The 20,122-nt window shown below is 39.2% G+C and overlaps 1 protein-coding gene across 3 annotated transcripts in view; it reads right to left on the reverse strand.

Moving 5' to 3' along the window:
* The window catches only part of SCN11A (sodium voltage-gated channel alpha subunit 11), a 110,620-nt gene that overhangs the window by 79,158 nt on the left and 11,340 nt on the right, over nucleotides 1-20,122 (reverse strand). For all 3 annotated transcript variants that reach the window (XM_054681698.1, XM_016940747.4, XM_016940746.4), the window contains 2 exons: nucleotides 2,610-2,738; nucleotides 1,222-1,316 (listed from right to left, as the gene is read on the reverse strand). In XM_054681698.1, the coding sequence (XP_054537673.1) occupies nucleotides 1,222-1,316; nucleotides 2,610-2,738 (224 nt within the window). The remainder of the gene's footprint in view (nucleotides 1-1,221; nucleotides 1,317-2,609; nucleotides 2,739-20,122) is intronic.

Raw genomic sequence — 20,122 nt, forward strand, 5'->3', positions numbered from 1 at the left:
GCGCATATCCTCCCTGTGCCTACAAGACTCCCCTTCAGTTCTTTTTTTTTTTTAGACCTTAGGCTGGAGTGCAATGGCACAATCTCGGCTCACTGCAGCCTGCAGCCTCTGCCTCCCAAGTTCAAGCAATTCTCCTGCCTCAGCTTCTCGAGTAGCTGGGATTAAAGGTACTCACCACCACACCTGATTTTTTTTTTTTCTGAGACAGTTTTGCTTTTGTTGCCCAGGCTGGAGTGCAATGGGGCGATCCAGGCTCACCGCAACCTCCCTCTCCCAGGTTCAAGTGATTCTCCCACCTCAGCCTCCTGAGTAGCTGGGATTACAGGCATGCACCACCACACCTGATTACTTTTGTATTTTTAGTAGAGATGGGGTTTCTCCATGTTGATCAGGCTGATACCAAACTTCTGACCTCAGGTGATCCACCTGCCTCAGCCTTCCAAAGTGTTGGGATTACAGGAGTGAGCCACTGCACCTGGCCTTAACTCTTGTATTTTTGTAGAGACGAGGCTTTTCCATATTGGCCAGGCTGTTCTGAAACTCCTGGCCTCAAGTTATCTCCCCACCTTGGCCTCCCAAAGTGCTAGAATTACTGGCGTGAGCAACTGTACCCGGCCCCCCTTCACTTCTATGATCCCACCTCTACCTGGCCTCTCACCCTCTCCTTTCCAGTCCCATCCTCATCCTTGCTACTCCTCAATCTCTGTGCTGGCTGTTTCCCATGCTCAGAATACTCTTTCCCATATATCTGCTTGTGTCACTCCCTTGCCACCTTCAAATCTCTGCCACCTCTCACCTCAATGACAACTATCGTGATCACTGTTTAAAACTGCAACCTGCTTCCCCTGTACCCTGTGACTTCCCATAGCCCTCATGGTGTCTACTTTTTCTTTATATTTTCCCTGGCACATAGCACTTGCTCACATGCTACATAATGTACTTATTTATTATAGTTGTTGCTTCGTGTCTGTCTCCCCACCCCCTACCATAGAAGGTAAAACTCCATGAGTCCGTATCCATTTGCTTACTACTAGATCTCAAGCAGTTAGCACAGTGCCTGGACATATTAGGTGCTCAATAATTATCAGTTAGACCATCAAATAAATTTGTAAAGCAGGCTTTGTTTGTTTTTGGTTTACATGATGACATTTTGAAAAAATTTAAATATAAATTAACATTCTTTCTAAATAGGAGCCAGTGTGGAAAGTGAGAGTGACTTACGTGAAACTACTGAAATTGCTTTCAAAGCTCTGAACACACGGAAGGTACGCAGGGGCAATAGTTTGATGGTGATTCCTGGAATATATGACACAATCCTACAAGACAAAGCACAGGGAAAGCATGGGCTTGCTCAGTCCTGCAGCTGCACTGCACATCTCCACAAAAGCCACAAGTAAGCTCAGCCTGGGGCCTGTGACCTCCAAGGTGAAATCGACAGCCTCACCTTTCCAGCCCCACCTTTATCTTAGGATCTGGCAATACCACTGTTCTTGCTATGAACTGCGGAGGAGGCTGTTCTCAGTTCACCTTCATACGTGGACACAGATGAAGACTCCTTGAAATAGTTCATGTAGTTGTGGCTACATCCATGAATAATAGAAGTCCTCTCAAATATTTACTGAGTGGCTGACAAGTTCCATGCCCCAAGGCACTTCACTAAAGTCTCCTGCCACTACATGGTCAAGCCTGAATGTGTAGCCAGGCAGTGTAGCTCCAGAGCCACACTCTAAACCACTGTGCTTCACCACCTTTCAATAACGAAGAGCACACAATCTTTGAACTTCAAATGTAAAACTCTGAAATTACTAGCACCTACCTCCAAGGGCTTTTGTGAATATTAAATAGGAAAAAATATGCAAAGTGCTTAACATAATGCCTGGTACATATTGAATGATGCCAGGTTTACTATTGTTGTGCTGGCAATGTGTCACTGCATTTCTTATTTTTTCTTTTGCCGACTCCATTTCATCATTCAGATTCCAAATCAGTGTCTTTCCTTCAGGAAGAGCTTCGACCTTCACCTTACACCATACATAATAATTAACTCAAAATGGACCATGGACTGAAACATAAAAGCCAAAACTACAGAACTTCTAGAAGTAAACAGGAGTAAAGCTCTTTGTAACCTTGTAGCAGCCAAAGATTTTTTAGACTGCTTTGTTCTTCCTATATTCTCTGACAGCTTAATACATGTATAGCCCCTATCCTGGTACTCATCATACCATATTTTCAGGGCCATTAATTGTTACTTTTCCCCTCCGGACTGTGAGCTTCATAAGATTGAAAACCATGTCTTTTTTTTTTTTTTTAATTTCATTGGCACACCCCTGTATCTTGCATAGAGCCTGGCCCATAACAGGCCAGTGTTGCTGAGTAAATGGCTGAAGGAACACGAACTTGAGTGTTGACCTAGAAATGGCTTTGTGTGTGGGGGCCTCTGGCCAATTGGCTGCACGTGCTGTTCAGGGCCAACCAACACAGCACTCAGAGCTCTAGGCATTACTAGGCCATACTCAGCCACTCAAATGGATCCACACAGAGCTCTGATGGAAGCAAAGGGGCTTCTTTCCCACTCCAAGTCTCTTCAAAAACATCTTTAATATTCTTACGCTATTCCAATGACAATGGAGTCCAGCCAGTTCCATGGATCTCGAAGGAAAGAAAACTCATCCAGAATGAAACCTCTTGCCAATATTTTAATCAAAGCTTCAAAAATATAAATCCCAGTGAAGACACACCTAAAAAGCAAATCATTTACAACAGGAAGAAACATGATAAACAATGTGAAAAGCAAAGAGCCCTTCTATCTTACTGGCCTTGATTTTTTTTTTCCATTTCAATGTGACATTTAACATTCTGGTCTTCAGCAAACCAGAGTTCAAAAATGCAAGCTTTTTAAGCAAGTCTTGGTATTTAGAATTTCAGAGAAACAGGCCCAGAGATAAATTGTGAAGCTGCATTTCAAGGCCTAGCTTTATGTCCATATTCTTGAGAACAGTTTCAGGTAACATGAGACCCAAGCACTGGAGGTTGTACTTTGTCACCACCATTCTAGAGCTGTCACTCTGATGTACAGAAGGAGACAATGGTGACAGAACAATGAAGAGAGTAAATGACAAGCAAATAGCTGAATTTTTTCATACCTGTGTTCATGGATTGGAAGGTTTAATATTGTTAAGATATCGTACTACCCAGGGTGATCTACAGATTCAGTGCAATCCTTATCAAACTCCCAATGACATTTCTTACAAAAATATAAAAATCCATTCTAAAATTCATATGGAATTTCAAGTGACCCCAAATAGCCAAAACAATCTTGAAAAAAAACAAATTGTGAGGTCTCACACTTCCTGATATCGAAATTTATTACAAAGCTACAGTAATCAAAATAGGGTAATTTATCATGGAAAGAGATTTAATTGACTCACAGTTCAGTTCAGCATGGCTGGGGAGGCCTCAGAAAAATTACCATTATGGTGGAAGGGGAAGCAAACATGTCCTTCTTCATACGGCAGCAGGAAGGAGAAGAATGAGAGTGAAGCGAAGGGGAAAGCCCCTAATGAATCTATCAGATCTCATGAGAACTCACTATTACGAGAATAGCATGGGGGAAACCCTCGCCATGACTCAATTATCTCCCCCCAGGGCCCTCTACCACACGTTAGGATTATGGGTACTACAATTCATGATGAGATTTGGGTGGGGACACAGACAAACCATATCAAGGTGGTACTAGCATAAAGACACATATAGACCAATGGAATAGAATAGAGAGCCCAGAAGTAAACTTTTGCATATATGGCCAAATTATTTTCCACAAGGGTGACAAGACTATGGAATAGTCTTGGCAATGTCCTTGGAAAAAGGACAGTCTTTTCAACAAATGGTAAAGGGAAAACTGAATCTCCACTTGCAAAAAATGAAGTTAGAATCTTTACTTACACTATATAAAAAATTAACTCAATATGGATTAAAGTCCTAAATGTAAGACCTGAAAAACATAAAACTCATAGAAGAAAAATTTGAAAGTCATATACCTAACAAGGGGTTAACATCCAGAATATGTAAATAACTCTGACAACAGAAAACCAAACACTGCATGTTCTCACTCTAAGTGTGAGCTGAACAATAAGAACACATGGACACAGGGAGGGAAACAACACACACTGGGGCCTGTTGGGGGTGGGGAGCAAGGGGAGGGAGAGGATTAGGACAAATACCTAATGCATGTGGGGCTTAAAACCTAGATAATGGGTTGATGGAGAAGCAAACCACCATGGCACACATACAGCTATGTAACAAACCTTCATGTTCTGCACCTGTATCCCAGAACTTACAGTAAAATAAAATAAAATAAAATAATAAAATAAAATAAAATAGAACTCCTACAACTCAACAATAAAAAATTAAATGACCTAATTAAAAAATGACCAAAGGATTTGAATAGATATTTCTCCAAAGATGAAATACAAATGGCCAACGAGCATATGAAAAGATGCTCAACATCACTAACCATTAGAAAAATGCAAACCAAAACCACAAAGAGATGACCTCATGCCCATTAGGATGGCTACTATTTTTTAAAAAACCTAAAATAACAAGTGTTGATGAAGATGTGGAGAAATGGGAACACTTGTGCACTGTTGATGAGATTGTAAAATGGTGCAATCCCTATGGAAAACAGTATGAAGACTCCTCAAAAATTAAAAATAGACCTGCTATATGATCCAGCAAAGCCACTTCTAGGTATATGTATAAAAGAATTGAAAGCAGGTTCTCAAGAACTTATTTGCCTACCCATGATCATAGCAGCACTGTTCACAATAACAAAGAGGTGGAAGCAACCCAAATGCCCTTTGCCAGATAAGTAGACAATCTCCTAAAAAAAGAAAATAGCTTACATCTTTTTTATATTCCCACACTGTCAAAAATACTGGGTCTGCGCACACACACACACACACACACACACACACACACACGTTTGGGACTGAAACAAGTAATTCAGTCAAACAACCTGTCAGTTCAGAGTAAAATGTGGTATATACATGTGATGGAATATTAATCAGCCTGAAAAAGGAAGAAAATTTTGCCACATTCTACAACATGTATAAACCTTGAAATCATTATGCAAGGTGAAACAATCCAGTCATAAAAAGACAAATACTGTGTGATCCACTTATATGAGGCAGGGGCTGAGGGGAAGATTGAAATGGGGAGTTGGTATTTCATGGATATAGAGTTTCAGTTTTGCAAGATGAAAAGAGTTCTGGAGATGAATAATGATAACGTTGTGCAACACTGTGAATGCACTTAATTCCAATAAACTTAAAATAGTTAAGATGGTATCTTTTATGTTATGTGTACTTTGTCACAATTTTAATAAAAACTGGGCCATTCCTTTTTCTTCCCTGAATCTTCCATCGTATTCTATCCTTGCTATGGTTTGAATGTTCCCTCCAAAAGTCATGTTGAAATTTAATTGGCATTATTATGGTATTAAGAGGTGGGACCCTTAGGAGGTGATTAAGCCATGAAGATACTTCCTTTGTGATGTATTAATGCCAATATCTCAGGAGTGGGTTCCTGATAAAAGGTGAGTTCAGGCCTCTTTACCCTTGCTCTCTCATGTGCACATTTTTGCCCTTCTGCCTTCTGCCATGGGATGATGCAGCAAGAAGACCCTCACCAGATGCAGACCCTTTGATCTTGGACTTCCCAGTCTCCAGAACTGTAAGAAATACATCTGTATTCTTTACAAATTATCCAGTCTGTGGTATTTTGTTATCACAACATAAAATTGACTAAGATAATTCTCTAATTTATTTCCCTTTTTATCTGCTGTCTCAAAAAAAAAAATCTCGTATCTTTTATTATAATCCCAAGCTGCAAAAATACTGAGTCTGCAAGCACAAACACATACACACGCTCACTTGGGACAGAAACAAGCAATTCAGTTAAACAGCTTATCAGTTCAGAGTAAAAGAAGTGGACCTTTTCTGGTAAACTATCCAGTCATAGTAGCCCTGAAAGCTAAAGAACAAAGGCCTTGAGGACTTGAAAAAACTCAAAGCAGCCAAGTCCAAGAGCAGAAATGGTCATGAGGCTGCTACAGGCAAGAGCTCCTCCTTGCTTCAGGCTTTTTCTGAGCTGCTCACCTTTTGTGTGACAAATGAGCATATCAGATTAAATAATGTCTGTCCTAAAATATGTGTGTGTGAATGTAGGGTTGCAGGAGGTTGTTAAAAATGTCCTCATATAAACAGGCATTAAAAGAGTTTTAAAAGGCAACATCTTTTAATACCAGTTTTAAATTATAAAGTTATAGATGCTTTGATAAAAATCTGCAATTGCAGATTTGTGGGATTTTTCAAGTCTTCATACAGATCTTAAGCAAATGAGACAGCAGACTGTCGCTGCTGTTTCTGCCTGACATTCTAGTCTCCCACCTCTTACTTCCACCATTCTCTCTTTTCCAGCTGAAGCCTGACCACTGATGGGATAGGCAGATCAAAATGACATCTGATGTGGAGTAAAGCCATGCCCACCAGGAGGAAATTACATGCCTCCTTGTATGAAGACATTTTAATGTGGGGTGCCTCCTCCCACCCCACATTCATGTACCCACTGTTCATCCAAAACTTCCAGGGGAGAGCAACAGCTTTCCCCACCCTTGACTCCTGCCGCTCTGCTTAAAGAGGGGTTTTCCTCCCTGCCTTATGGGTATTTTAATAGTGAAAATGGCCTCAGAGCAAATTACCTTCCCATAATAGAGAAAGAAGGCTCCTTGCATCTCACCACAAGGGCTAGGCAGAGCAAACCGCAGCTGTGGAAACAATGCACTCTCCTGATCTGTCTCCTCCATAGGTCCTGCCCTCCTGATCAAAGGCTTCCAGGGAAGCTGCAGTAAGCAACGAGTAGCAACCCCTGCACTCAGTTAGCACCTCATGCAACAGCCAAAACTCCAAAGGGGAGACCACATTCCCCAAGGACATTGCCAGGATGGCACCTATTCCTGGGGCTATCTGTGCCCTCCTCAAGGCACAGCCCCTCCACTGGCCAGCCTTAACCAGGTTCCAGGTTCCACCCAGCAACAGAGACAGACAGTCCCTACAAAGACACCACCTAGAAGGGAGAAGAATTCTCCAGAGACATATAGACCAAACCAGACCTTATAGTCAAAGAAAGGGCAGTTTTCAAACTCTGACCTCTAACCGGTGTCCCAGAAACCACTAGAGCCAAGTAAAGGAGAATAGATGTGTACATGATTTAGAGAACACTTCCAGGAAAAAGGTAGGGTGGAAGTGACTGGAGACTGCCTTCCCAAATTCCCATTTAAAATCTATGAAAACATTTGAAAATAAGAACATGTTCTAAAGAAGCATGATGAGAGTGGGCATTGCCCAGATTCCAGGAGGAAAGCCTCCCAGGGTCATCAGTCCATTTTTCCTTGGAGCATCCAACCTTGTTCACATAGACCCTTTCCTGATGATGTTATATTCCCTAATAAGTGCCTGCAAGGTCTGGGAGTCCCCAGTCCTACTCCCCACCAGAGGTACAAACAGCTGCTAGCCAGCTTTCACCATCATACCTCTAGCGGTAGTGATTTTTTGCCTGTGCGCCCAAGTCCCTCAAGCCTTAGAAACAGTAAGTCATTGCTCCAGTCATTTTAGAAATATTAGATAAGCCATTCCATTCACAAGAAGCTTCTTATATTTGCCTGAACCTGAGTGGGTCTCTTTGAATTACTAGAGGATCTGAAAGGAAATGTACAGCTACAAGGGTAACTAATGTGGGAAATGTAGTACAATACTTGCAACTTGCCAAGTCAGATACCACAAATGTTACTATAAACATCCTTAAAGAAGAATCTGCAAGAAACTGAACCAAAGAGGAAGGGAAAATAAGAATACAAAAGACATTTAGAAAATATTAAAAATTGAAATGCCACATATTAAAACCTACAAGACAGAGACAAAGCTGTACCCCTAAGCATTGTCCCTATAAATATTTTTATTATTTACAACAAGAAGGAAAATGCGGTCAGGCTGGAGCCAAGATGGCCGAATAGGAACAGCTCCGGTCTACAGCTCCCAGCGTGAGCGACGCAGAAGATGGGTGATTTCTGCATTTCCATCTGAGGTACAGGGTTCATCTCACTAGGGAGTGCCAGACAGTAGGTGCAGGACCGTGGGTGCAGCGCACTGTGTGAGAGCCGAAGCAGGGTGAGGCATTGCCTCACTCGGGAAGCACAAGGGGTCAGGGAGTTCCCTTTCCTAGTCAAAGAAAGGGGTGACAGACGGCACCTGGAAAATCGGGTCACTCCCACCCCAATACTGCGCTTTTCCGACGGGCTTAAAAAACAGCACACCAGGAGATTATATCCCGCACATGGCTCGGAGGGTCCTATGCCCACGGAGTCTCGCTGATTGCTAGCACAGCAGTCTGAGATCAAACTGCAAGGCAGCAGGGAGGCTGGGGGGGGGCACCCACCATTGCCCAGGCTTGCTTAGGTAAACAAAGCAGCCGAGAAGCTCGAACTGGGTGGAGCCCACCACAGCTCAAGGAGGCCTGCCTGCCTCTGTAGGCTCCACCTCTGGGGGCAGGGCACAGACAAACAAAAAGACAGCAGTAACCTCTGCAGACTTAAATGTCCCTGTCTGACAGCTTTGAAGAGAGCAGTGGTTCTCCCAGCACGCAGCTGGAGATCTGAGAACAGGCAGACTGCCTCCTCAAGTGGGTCCCTGACCCCTGACCCCCAAGCAGCCTAACTGGGAGGCACCCCCCAGTAGGGGCAGACTGACACCTCACACGGCCGGGTACTCCTCTGAGACAAAACTTCCAGAGAAATGATCAGACAGCAGCATTCACGGTTCACGAAAATCTGCTGTTCTGCAGCCACCGCTGCTGGTACCCAGGCAAACAGGGTCTGGAGTGGACCTCTAGCAAACTCCAACAGACCTGCAGCTGAGGATCCTGTCTGTTAGAAGGAAAACTAACAAACAGAAAGGACACCCACACCAAAAACCCATCTGTACATCACCATCATCAGAGACCAAAAGTAGATAAAACCACAAAGATGGGGAAAAAACAGAGCAGAAAAACTGGAAACTCTAAAAAGCAGAGCGCCTCTCCTCCTCCAAAGGAACGCAGCTCCTCACCAGCAACGAAACAAAGCAGGACGGAGAATGACTTTGACGAGTTCAGAGAAGAAGGCTTCAGACAATCAAACTACTCCGAGCTACAGGAGGAAATTCAAACCAAAGGCAAAGAAGTTGAAAACTTTGAAAAAAATTTAGACGAATGTATAACTAGAATAAGCAATACAGAGAAGTGCTTAAAGGAGCTGATGGAGCTGAAAGCCAAGGCTCGAGAACTACGTGAAGAATTCAGAAGCCTCAGGAGCTGATGTGATCAACTGGAAGAAAGGGTATCAGTGATGGAAGATGAAATGAATGAAATGAAGCGAGGAGGGAAGTTTAGAGAAAAAAGAATAAAAAGAAATGAACAAAGCCTCCAAGAAATATGGGACTATGTGAAAACACCAAATCTACGTCTGATTGGTGTACCTGAAAGTGACAGGGAGAATGGAACCAAGTTGGAAAACACTCTGCAGGATATTATCCGGGAGAACTTCCCCAATCTAGAAAGGCAGGCCAACATTCAGATTCAGGAAATACAGAGAACGCCACAAAGATACTCCTTGAGAAGAGCAACTCCAAGACACATAACTGTCAGATTCACCAAAGTTGAAATGAAGGAAAAAATGTTAAGTGCAGCCAGAGAGAAAGGTCGGGTTACCCACAAAGGGAAGCCCATCAGACTAACAGCGGACCTCTTGGCAGAAACTCTACAAGCCAGAAGAGAGTGGGGGCCAATATTCAACATTCTTAAAGAAAAGAATTTTCAACCCAGAATTTCATATCCAGACAAACTAAGCTTCATAAGTGAAGGAGAAATAAAATCCTTTACAGACAAGCAAATGCTGAGAGATTTTGTCGCCACCAGGCCTGCCCTAAAAGAGCTCCTGAAGGAAGCACTAAACATGGAAAGGAACAACCGATACCAGCCATTGCAAAATCATGCCAAATTGTAAAGACCATCGAGGCTAGGAAGAAACTGCATCAACTAATGAGCAAAATAACCAGCTAACATCATAATGACAGGCTCAAATTCACACATAACAATATTAACTTTAAATTTAAATGGACTAAATGCTCCAATTAAAAGACACAGACTGGCAAATTGGATAAAGAGTCAAGACCCATCAGTGTGCTGTATTCAGGAAAAAACCCATCTCATGTGCAGAGACACACATAGGCTCAAAATAAAAGGATGGAAGAAGATCTACCAAGCAAATGGAAAACAAAAAAAGGCAGGGGTTGCAATCCTAGTCTCTGATAAAACAGACTTTAAACCAGCAAAGATCAAAACAGACAAAGAAGGCCATTACATAATGGTAAAGGGATCAATTTAACAAGAAGAGCTAACTATCCTAAATATATATGCACCCAATACAGGAGCACCCAGACTCATAAAGCAAGTCCTGAGTGACCTACAAAGAGACTTAGACTCCCACACAATAATAATGGGAGACTTTAACACCCCACTGTCAACATTAGACAAATCAACGAGACAGAAAGTTAACAAGGATACCCAGGAATTGAACTCAGCTCTGCACCAAGCGGACCTAATAGACATCTACAGAACTCTCCACCCCAAATCAACAGAATATACATTTTTTTCAGCACCACACCACACCTATTCCAAAATTGACCACATAGTTGGAAGTAAAGCTCTCATCAGCAAATGTAAAAGATCAGAAATTATAACAAACTGTCTCTCAGACCACAGTGCAATCAAAATAGAACTCAGCATTAAGAAACTCACTCAAAACCACTCAACTACGTGGAAACTGAACAACCTGCTCCTGAATGACTACTGGGTACATAACAAAATGAAGGCAGAAATAAAGATGTTCTTTGAAACCAATGAGAGCAAAGACACAACATACCAGAATCTCCAGGACACATTCAAAGCAGTGTGTAGAGGGAAATTTATAGCACTAAATGCCCACAAGAGAAAGCAGGAAAGATCCAAAATTGACACCCTAACATCACAATTAAAACAACTAGAAAAGCAAGAGCAAACACATTCAAAAGCTAGCAGAAGGCAAGAAATAACTAAAATCAGAGCAGAACTGAAGGAAATAGAGACACAAAAAACCCTTCAAAAAATTAATGAATCCAGGAGCTGGTTTTTTGAAAGGATCAACAAAATTGATAGATCCCTAGCAAGACTAATAAAGAAGAAAAGAGAGAATAATCAAATAGAAGCAATAAAAAATGATAAAGGGGATATCACCACCGATCCCACGGAAGTACAAACTACCATCAGAGAATCCTACAAACACCCCTATGCAAATAAACTAGAAAATCTAGAAGCAATGGATAAATTCCTCGACACATACACCCTCCCAAGACTAAACCAGGAAGAAGTTGACTCTCTGAATAGACCAATAACAGGTTCTGAAATTGTGGCAATAGCTTACCAACCAAAAAGAGTCCAGGACCAGATGGATTCACAGCCAAATTCTACCAGAGGTACAAGGAGGAACTGGTACCATTCCTTCTGAACTATTCCAATCAATAGAAAAAGAGGGACTCCTCCCTAACTCATTTTATGAGGCCAGCAGCATCCTGATACCAAAGCCGGGCAGAGACACAACCAAAAAAGAGAATTTTAGACCAATATCTTTGATGAACTTGGATGCAAAAATCCTCAATAAAATACTGACAAACTGAATCCAGCAGCACATCAAAAAGCTTATCCACCATGATCAAGTGGGCTTCATCCCTGGGATGCAAGGCTGGTTCAATATATGCAAATCAATAAATGTAATCCAGCATATAAACAGAACCAAAGACAAAAACCACATGATTATCTCAATAGATGCAGAAAAGGCCTTTGACAAAATTCAACAACCCTTCATGCTAAAAACTCTCAATAAATTAGGTATTGATGGGACGTATCTCAAAATAATAAGAGCTATCTCTGACAAACCCACAGCCAATATCATATTGAATGGGCAAAAACTGGAAGCATTCCCTTTGAAAACTGGCACAAGACAGGGATGCCCTCTCTCACCACTCCTATTCAACATAGTGTTGGAAGTTCTGGCCAGGGCAATTAGGCAGGAGAAGGAAATAAAGGGTATTCAATTAGGAAAAGAGGAAGTCAAATTGTCCCTGTTTGCAGATGACATGATTGTATATCTAGAAAACCCCATTGTCTCAGCCCAAAATCTCCTTAAGCTGATAAGCAACTTCAGCAAAGTCTCAGGGTACAAAATCAATGTACAAAAATCACAAGCATTCTTATACACCAATAACACACAAACAGAGAGCCAAATCATGAGTGAACTCCCATTCACAATTGCTTCAAAGAGAATAAAATACCTAGGAATCCAACTTACAAGGGACATGAAGGACCTCTTCAAGGAGAACTACAAACCACTGCTCAAGGAAATAAAAGAGGATACAAACAAATGGAAGAACATTCCATGCTCATGGATAGGAAGAATCAGTATCGTGAAAATGGCCATACTGCCCAAGGTAAGTTATAGATTCAATGCCATCCCCATCAAGCTACCAATGACTTTCTTCACAGAATAGGAAAAAACTACTTTAAAGTTCATATGGAACCAAAAAAGAGCCCACATCACCAAGTCAATCCTAAGCCAAAAGAACAAAGCTGGAGGCATCACGCTACCTGACTTCAAACTATACTACAAGGCTACAGTAACCAAAACAGCATGGTACTGGTACCAAAACAGAGATATAGATCAATGGAACAGAACAGAGCCCTCAGAAACAACGCCACATATCTACAACTATGTGATCTTTGACAAACCTGACAAAAACAAGCAATGGGGAAAGGATTCTCTATTTAATAAATGGTGCTGGGAAAACTGGCTAGCCATATGTAGAAAGCTGAAACCGGATCCCTTCCTTACACCTTATACAAAAATTAATTCAAGATGGATTAAAGACTTAAATGTTAGACCTAAAACCATAAAAATCCTAGAAGAAAACCTAGGCATTACCATTCAGGACATAGGCATGGGCAAGGACTTCATGTCTAAAACACCAAAAGCAATGGCAACAAAAGCCAAAATTGACAAATGGGATCTAATTAAACTAAAGAGCTTCTGCACAGCAAAAGAAACTACCGTCAGAGTGAACAGACAACCTACAAAATGGGAGAAAATTTTTGCAATCTACTCATCTGACAAAGGGCTAATATCCAGAATCTACAATGAACTCAAACAAATTTATAAGAAAAAAACAAACAACCCCATCAAAAAGTGGGCGAAGGACATGAACAGACACTTCTCAAAAGAAGACATTTATGCAGCCAAAAAACACATGAAAAAATGCTCACCATCACTGGCCATCAGAGAAATGCAAATCAAAACCACAATGAGATACCATCTCACACCAGTTAGAATGGCAATCATTAAAAAGTCAGGAAACAACAGGTTCTGGAGAGGATGTGGAGAAATAGGAACACTTTTACACTGTTGGTGGAACTCTAAACTGTAAACTAGTTCAACCCTTGGGGAAGTCAGTGTGGCGATTCCTTGGGGACCTAGAACTAGAAATACCATTTGACCCAGCCATCCCATTACTGGGTATATACCCAAAGGACTATAAATCATGCTGCTATAAAGACACATGCACACGTATGTTTATTGCAGCACTATTCACAATAGCAAAGACTTGGAACCAACCCAAATGTCCAACAATGATAGACTGGATTAAGAAAATGTGGCACATATACACCATGGAATACGATGCAGCCATAAAAAATGATGAGTTCATGTCCTTTGTAGGGACATGGATGAAATTGGAAATCATTATTTTCTGTAAACTATCGCAAGAACAAAAAACCAAACAACGCATATTCTCACTCATAGGTGGGAATTGAACAATGAGAACACATGGACACAGGAAGGGGAACATCACACTCTGGGGACTGTTGTGGGGTGGGCGGAGGGGGGAGGGATAGCTTTAGGAGATATACCTAATGCTAATTGACGAGTTAATGGGTGCAGCACACCAGCATGGCACATGTATACATATGTAACTAACCTGCACATTGTGCACATGTACCCTAGAACTTAAAGTATAATAATAATAAAGTAAAAAACAAAAAAGAAGGAAAATGCCTGAACTAAACATTCGAATTCATATTTTAGAAAATGTTATGTCCTATTGAATGTATAATGAAGAAAATAAAAGAAGGCAGAAGGAAAAATATTTTATATATATATATATATATATATATATATATATTTTTTTTTTTTTTTTTTTGAGACAGAGTTTTGCTCTTGTTGCCCAGGCTGGAGTTCAATGGCATCATCTCTGCTCTCTGCAACCTCTGCCTGCCAGGTTCAAGCGATTCTCCTGCCTCAGCCTCCTGAGTAGCTGGGATTACAGGCATGTGCCACCATGCCCGGCTAATTTTGTATTCTTAGTAGAGACGCGGTTTCTCCATGTTGGTCAGGCTGGTCTTGAACTCCCGACCTCAGGTTATCTGCCCGCCTCGGCCTCCCAAAGCGCTGGGATTACAGGCGGTGAGCCATGGCGCCCGGCCAAAAATATTATATTTTTAAATAGAATTTAAGGCCAGGTGCTGTGGCTCATGCCTGTAATCTCAGCACTTTGGGAGGCTTAGGCAGGCGGATCACTTGAGTCCAGGAGTTCAAGACCTGGGCAACATGGCAAAACCCCATCTCTACTAAAAATACAAAAATTAGCCAGGCATAGTGGTGCATGTCTGTAATCCCAGTCACTTGGGAGGCTGAGACACAAGAATCTCCCGAATCCAGGAGGCGAAGGCTGCAGTGAGTAGAGATTGCTCCACCGCACTCCAGCCTGGGCAAGAAAGCGAGATTCTGTCTCAAAAAATAGTAATAAAATAAAAATAGAATTTAATACATAAATAGAATTTAAGATATAGTTTTAGAAAAACATAGAATTTAAGACAAATAGAATTTAAGACATAGTTATAGAAAAACTATAGAATAGTTTTTAAAATGGAATTTAAGATATAGTTTAAAAAAACATAAAAATAGGCAAGCCTCTGGCAAATCTAATCACAGAAAAAAGAAAACATATGAACAAAATGATAAATGAGAAGAATATAGCAAAATATTCAGAGAAATTTTAAAACTGAAAAAGATTACCAATGAAAAATGAAAAAGCTATTAATAAATGAATTCCTTCCCATTTCACTAATTCCTTATATCCCTCTCCAAAAGATTTGCAGATATAAATCACTTTACTGGATAATTCTCTCTTTCTTTCTCCCAGAATACCTCATTTCCATGCTATTAAAAACATTTCAAGGCCGGGCGCAGTGGCTCATGCCTGTAATCCCAGCACTTTGGGAGGCCGAGGCGGGTGGATCATCTGAGGTCGGGAGTTAGAGATCAGCCTGACCAACATGGAGAAACCCCATCTCTACTAAAAATACAAAATTAGCCAGGTGTGGTGGCGCATGCCTGTAATCCCAGCTACTCCGGAGGCTGAGTCAGGAGAATCGCTTGAACCCGGGAGGAGGAGGTTGTGGTGAGCCAAAATCGCGCCATTGCACTTCCAGCCTGAGTGACAAGAGTGAAACCCCATCTCAAAAAAAAAAAAATTTAATACATGGGAAAGATGGGGAGGAGCCATACGTCATCAAAAGAGTAAACAAATGCTGACAACAAATTTTATCAAAAATAGCACACAATTTTATATATATATAAAATATTGATATGTACAATACTGATGTACATATATATATATAGTTTTATATAACAAGGCAACTAGTTACAAGGCATAATGAAAGAAAAGACCACATTTATAATGGCAACAAAAAACAGTAAAATTCACAAACAAATTTAACAAGAATTGTGGAAGATCTGTATGAAGAAAACTTTAAAGCAATTAGAGGAACACAAAAGAAGATTTTAACAAATGAAAAATATGTCATGTTCTCAATGAGTTCCAACCTCATAAAGATGTCAGTTTCCTCTAGGTTAATTTATAAATCCTTTCATCATGTCAATAAAACTAACCAAGTTGACTATAAAATTTACATGAAAAAATAAACCAACAAGGGCCATAAAAATTCTCAAAAGGAACCTCTAGCACTCCTAGACATTACAACATTAGACAATCTTGATAGTTAAAAAGTGTGGTTCTGGCATATGAAAACGCAGACCAATGGAAGAGAAAAGAAAGTCCAGAAATAGATCTGAATACCTAAGTAACATTTCACATCAGAGGATAAGAGGTGGACTATTTAACAAATGGTGTTGGGACAAATGGATAGACATCTGGGACGGAACTATGAAGTCAGATCTATTTATGACACCCTACCCTTGAATGAATTCCAAATTATTCAAGGATTTAAATTTTTTAAAAAGGAAACTATAAAAGCACTGTAAGAAAATATGAGAGAGTCCTTTTATAACTCAAGGCTAGAGAAAGTGTTTCTAACTATAAATCAAAATCCACGGGCATAGAGGAAAGTTTGTTAAATTTAATAAAGGAAAAGAAAAAATAATAAGCAAAATTAAGAGACCATTGATGCCTGCTTCAATTGTGATGAAGACATGAAGTAGTTGGGCAAACCCTCCCACAGATAATGAGTATTAAACTGGAAAAAATATATATAAGGACAATTATTTGAAGGCCCTGGAAGGTGAACAAAAGGAGGCAGAAACTGGGGCAGAGTTTCCTCTTAAAAGAAGGTACCTGCAATGCATAAGAATTATGAAAATGTTTAACTGTTTTGGTCTGAGAGTGTTTTCCAACTTCCCCACTCCCACCCCAACACTGGCAAATGGCTGCAGTCCTGAAGATTTAAGGTGGCCGAGGGTGGGGTTCAGAGCTGGCAGAGCAGCTGGAAATTTAGGGAGGAAATCCTGGAAGGACGCAAGAGAGAGCTAAGCAACAGGAGGCATAAAACATGGAAATGACATACTTAAAGTGCTAGAAAAACAAATTGTCAAGCACTGATTCTATATACAATGAAACTCTACTTCAAAAATGAGTATGAAATAAAGACATTTTCAGATCAATATAAACTGAGAATGGGTTGCCAACAGAACTGAACCACAAGATATATTAAAGGAAGTTGTTCAGGCTAAAAAGAAATACTACCAAAAGATAACTTGGATCTACAGGAAAAAAAATTCTTTAAAAGGCATGTGCCCATTAAAAGCAAAAATGATAAACTGTATTGTTGGGTTTATTGTGTACATTAGCATAACTATATGATAAAAAACAAACAGGGGACTAAACTGTGGCATGGTTCTTGTTTTACTTGAAGGAATTCAACGTTAACTCTATTTTGCCAATTTAACAATGCATTGTTTAATATCTGAAGAAACCACTAAAAAATGCAAATAAGTAAAGCTAAAAGGCCAGCAGAGGATTAAAATGAAATACTAAATATACATGATTAACATAAAAGGAAGCAGGAATGGAGAAATAATGGAGTAGCAAAGGAACAACAATGACAAAAAAAAAGAGATAAATAGAAAACCAAGAGAAAAATAGCAAAGCAAAATCCAATTATATAACTATATTAAATGTAAATGAACTTTAGTCATCAAAAGTCAGAGACTGGATTGATAGACTGCATAAAAAGCAAAAGCCAACTATATGTTGTTTACAAGATATACGCTACAAATACAAAGACACAAAAGGGTTGAGAGTAAAAGAATGGAAAAAGATATACCATGCAAACAAAGAGCTTAAGAAAGCTGAAGTAGCTATATTAATATTAGACAAAACAAATATTTAAATGAGTATTATTAGAGACAAAGAAGACATTCCATAATAATAAAAGAATGAATACATCAGGAGGATAATAATAATCATCGTAAATATGTATGTACCTGATAATAGTGCTTCAAAATACACGAAGCCAAATTTGACAAAAAGAGAGAAAGAACAGACAAATCCACAATCATAGATAGAGATTTCAAGCCTCTCTTTCAGTAATTCATAAAAATGCTAAGTAAAAATCAGTAAAAGTACAAAAGATCTAAATGACACTATCAACCACCTTAACTTAACTGACCTTTTAAGGAGTATTTAAGAATGTGGCAGAATCCACATTCTTTCCAAGTGCATGTGAAACATTTCCCAAGACAGACTATAAAAGATGTTTCTCTTTATTTCAAAAGATTGAAATTTTACAGAGTGTATTCTCTGACCATAACTGAACTGAAATTAGATAATAATCAGACAACCAGAAAACAACTAGAAAAGTATAAAATATTTGGAAATATTAAAAAACACACTTCTAAATGACATATGGGACAAAGAAGAAATCATGAGAAAATGTAGGGAATATTTTGAACCAAAAGGTAATAAAAACACAGTGTATTGACATCTGTGGAATGCAGCTAAAGCAGTTCTTGGACAGAAATGCATAGCTTTATACAATTGTATAAGAAGAAAAATCTAAAACCAACTATTTAAGCTTCCAACTTAAGAAGCTAGAAAAAGAAGAGCAAATTAAAATCAAAGCAAATTGAATGAAAAAATTAATAAAGACTTTGAAACTTTCATATATTGCTGATATGAATGTAAAATTATGCTGTCAATTTGAAAAAGGTTTAGCAGTTTATTAGAAAGTTACATATATACTTATCGCAGGGCCCAGCAATTACACCTAGGTATTTATCCCAGAGAAATGCAAAAATATCCACAAAAGATTTTTATACGGAAGTGTTCGCAGCAACTTTATTCGTAATAGCCCTAAACTGGAAATAACGCAAATGTGCATCAATAGATAAATGGGAAAACTATATCCATTCAATGGAATCCAACTTAGCAACAAAAAGAAAAAAAAATGTAGAAATATACACAACAACATGGATGCATCTCAAAGCATTAAGCTAAATGAAAGAAACCAGATACAAAAATATAGTATCATACATAGCATATGAAATGTATACGAAATTCTTAAAAAAGGCAAAACAAGTCTAGAATGACAGAAATGAGATTGATGTTTGTCTGGGGTTGGGAGTGGGAGTTGGGGATTAACTGCAAAGAGGCATGAGACGTTTTGGGGGGTAATTGAAATGGTCTATATATTGATTGCAGTGGTTTATATTGCATAATTAAATAGGAGTTAGAAAAAATGGTCTCATTTATTCAATTTGCATTCAATATGTTCCTGAAAGATTAAAGCAGTAATTACGTTAAACTAGAAAAACTGGAACTTTTGATAAGAAAATATTTATACAAATATAGAACTTTTAAGTTAAAACATTAATTCATATGTCTGAAAAGCCAATGCAAATGATAAAAAGTTAATATTTTGGTTATACAGAGAACTCAAACTGATTAGAAAAGAAATAAAAATGATACAGAAGCAAAGATGGAAACACACAATTCAGAAATGAAAACATTAAAGGAGTCTAAATCAAATATTTCATGTTGTCATTCATATATGGGAACAGAAAAAGTGGATCACATGGAGGTAGAGAATGGAATGGTGGTTACCAGAGATGGGGAAAGACTGGGTGAGAGGTGAGGAATGGAGAGAAGTTGATTAATGAGTACAAAAAACAGACAGAAGGAATAAATTCTAGTGTTCAATAGCACAGTGGGATGACTATTTAGTTAATAATAATTTATTGTATATTTCAAAATAGCTAGAAGAGAAGATTTGAAATGTTTCCAATACAAGGAAATAATAAATGTCCAATTGGGATTGATATCCCAATTACCCTTAAGTGATCATTACACAGTGTATGCATGTATCAAAATATCACATGTACCCTGAAATGTGTACAATTATTATGTGTCATTTAAAATTGTTTTAAGTCTAACCCATCTGGAAATTAAAGAAATGCTAATATTTTTAACTCCATAAATTAGAGAAGAAAAAATTTAATGCTAGCAAGAATGTGATATAATTGGTTATTAGAATACACTGCTGATGGCAGAGCAAATTGATACAAACTTTTTGGAAAACATTTTGTCTATATATATCATTAAAAGCATTAAAATGTACCTTTTTATCTAGAAAATCCATTTTTTTTTTTTTTGAG

The sequence above is a fragment of the Pan troglodytes genome, chromosome 2 (genome assembly GCF_028858775.2).
Source record: "Pan troglodytes isolate AG18354 chromosome 2, NHGRI_mPanTro3-v2.0_pri, whole genome shotgun sequence".
Classification (NCBI taxonomy): Eukaryota; Metazoa; Chordata; class Mammalia; order Primates; family Hominidae; genus Pan; species Pan troglodytes.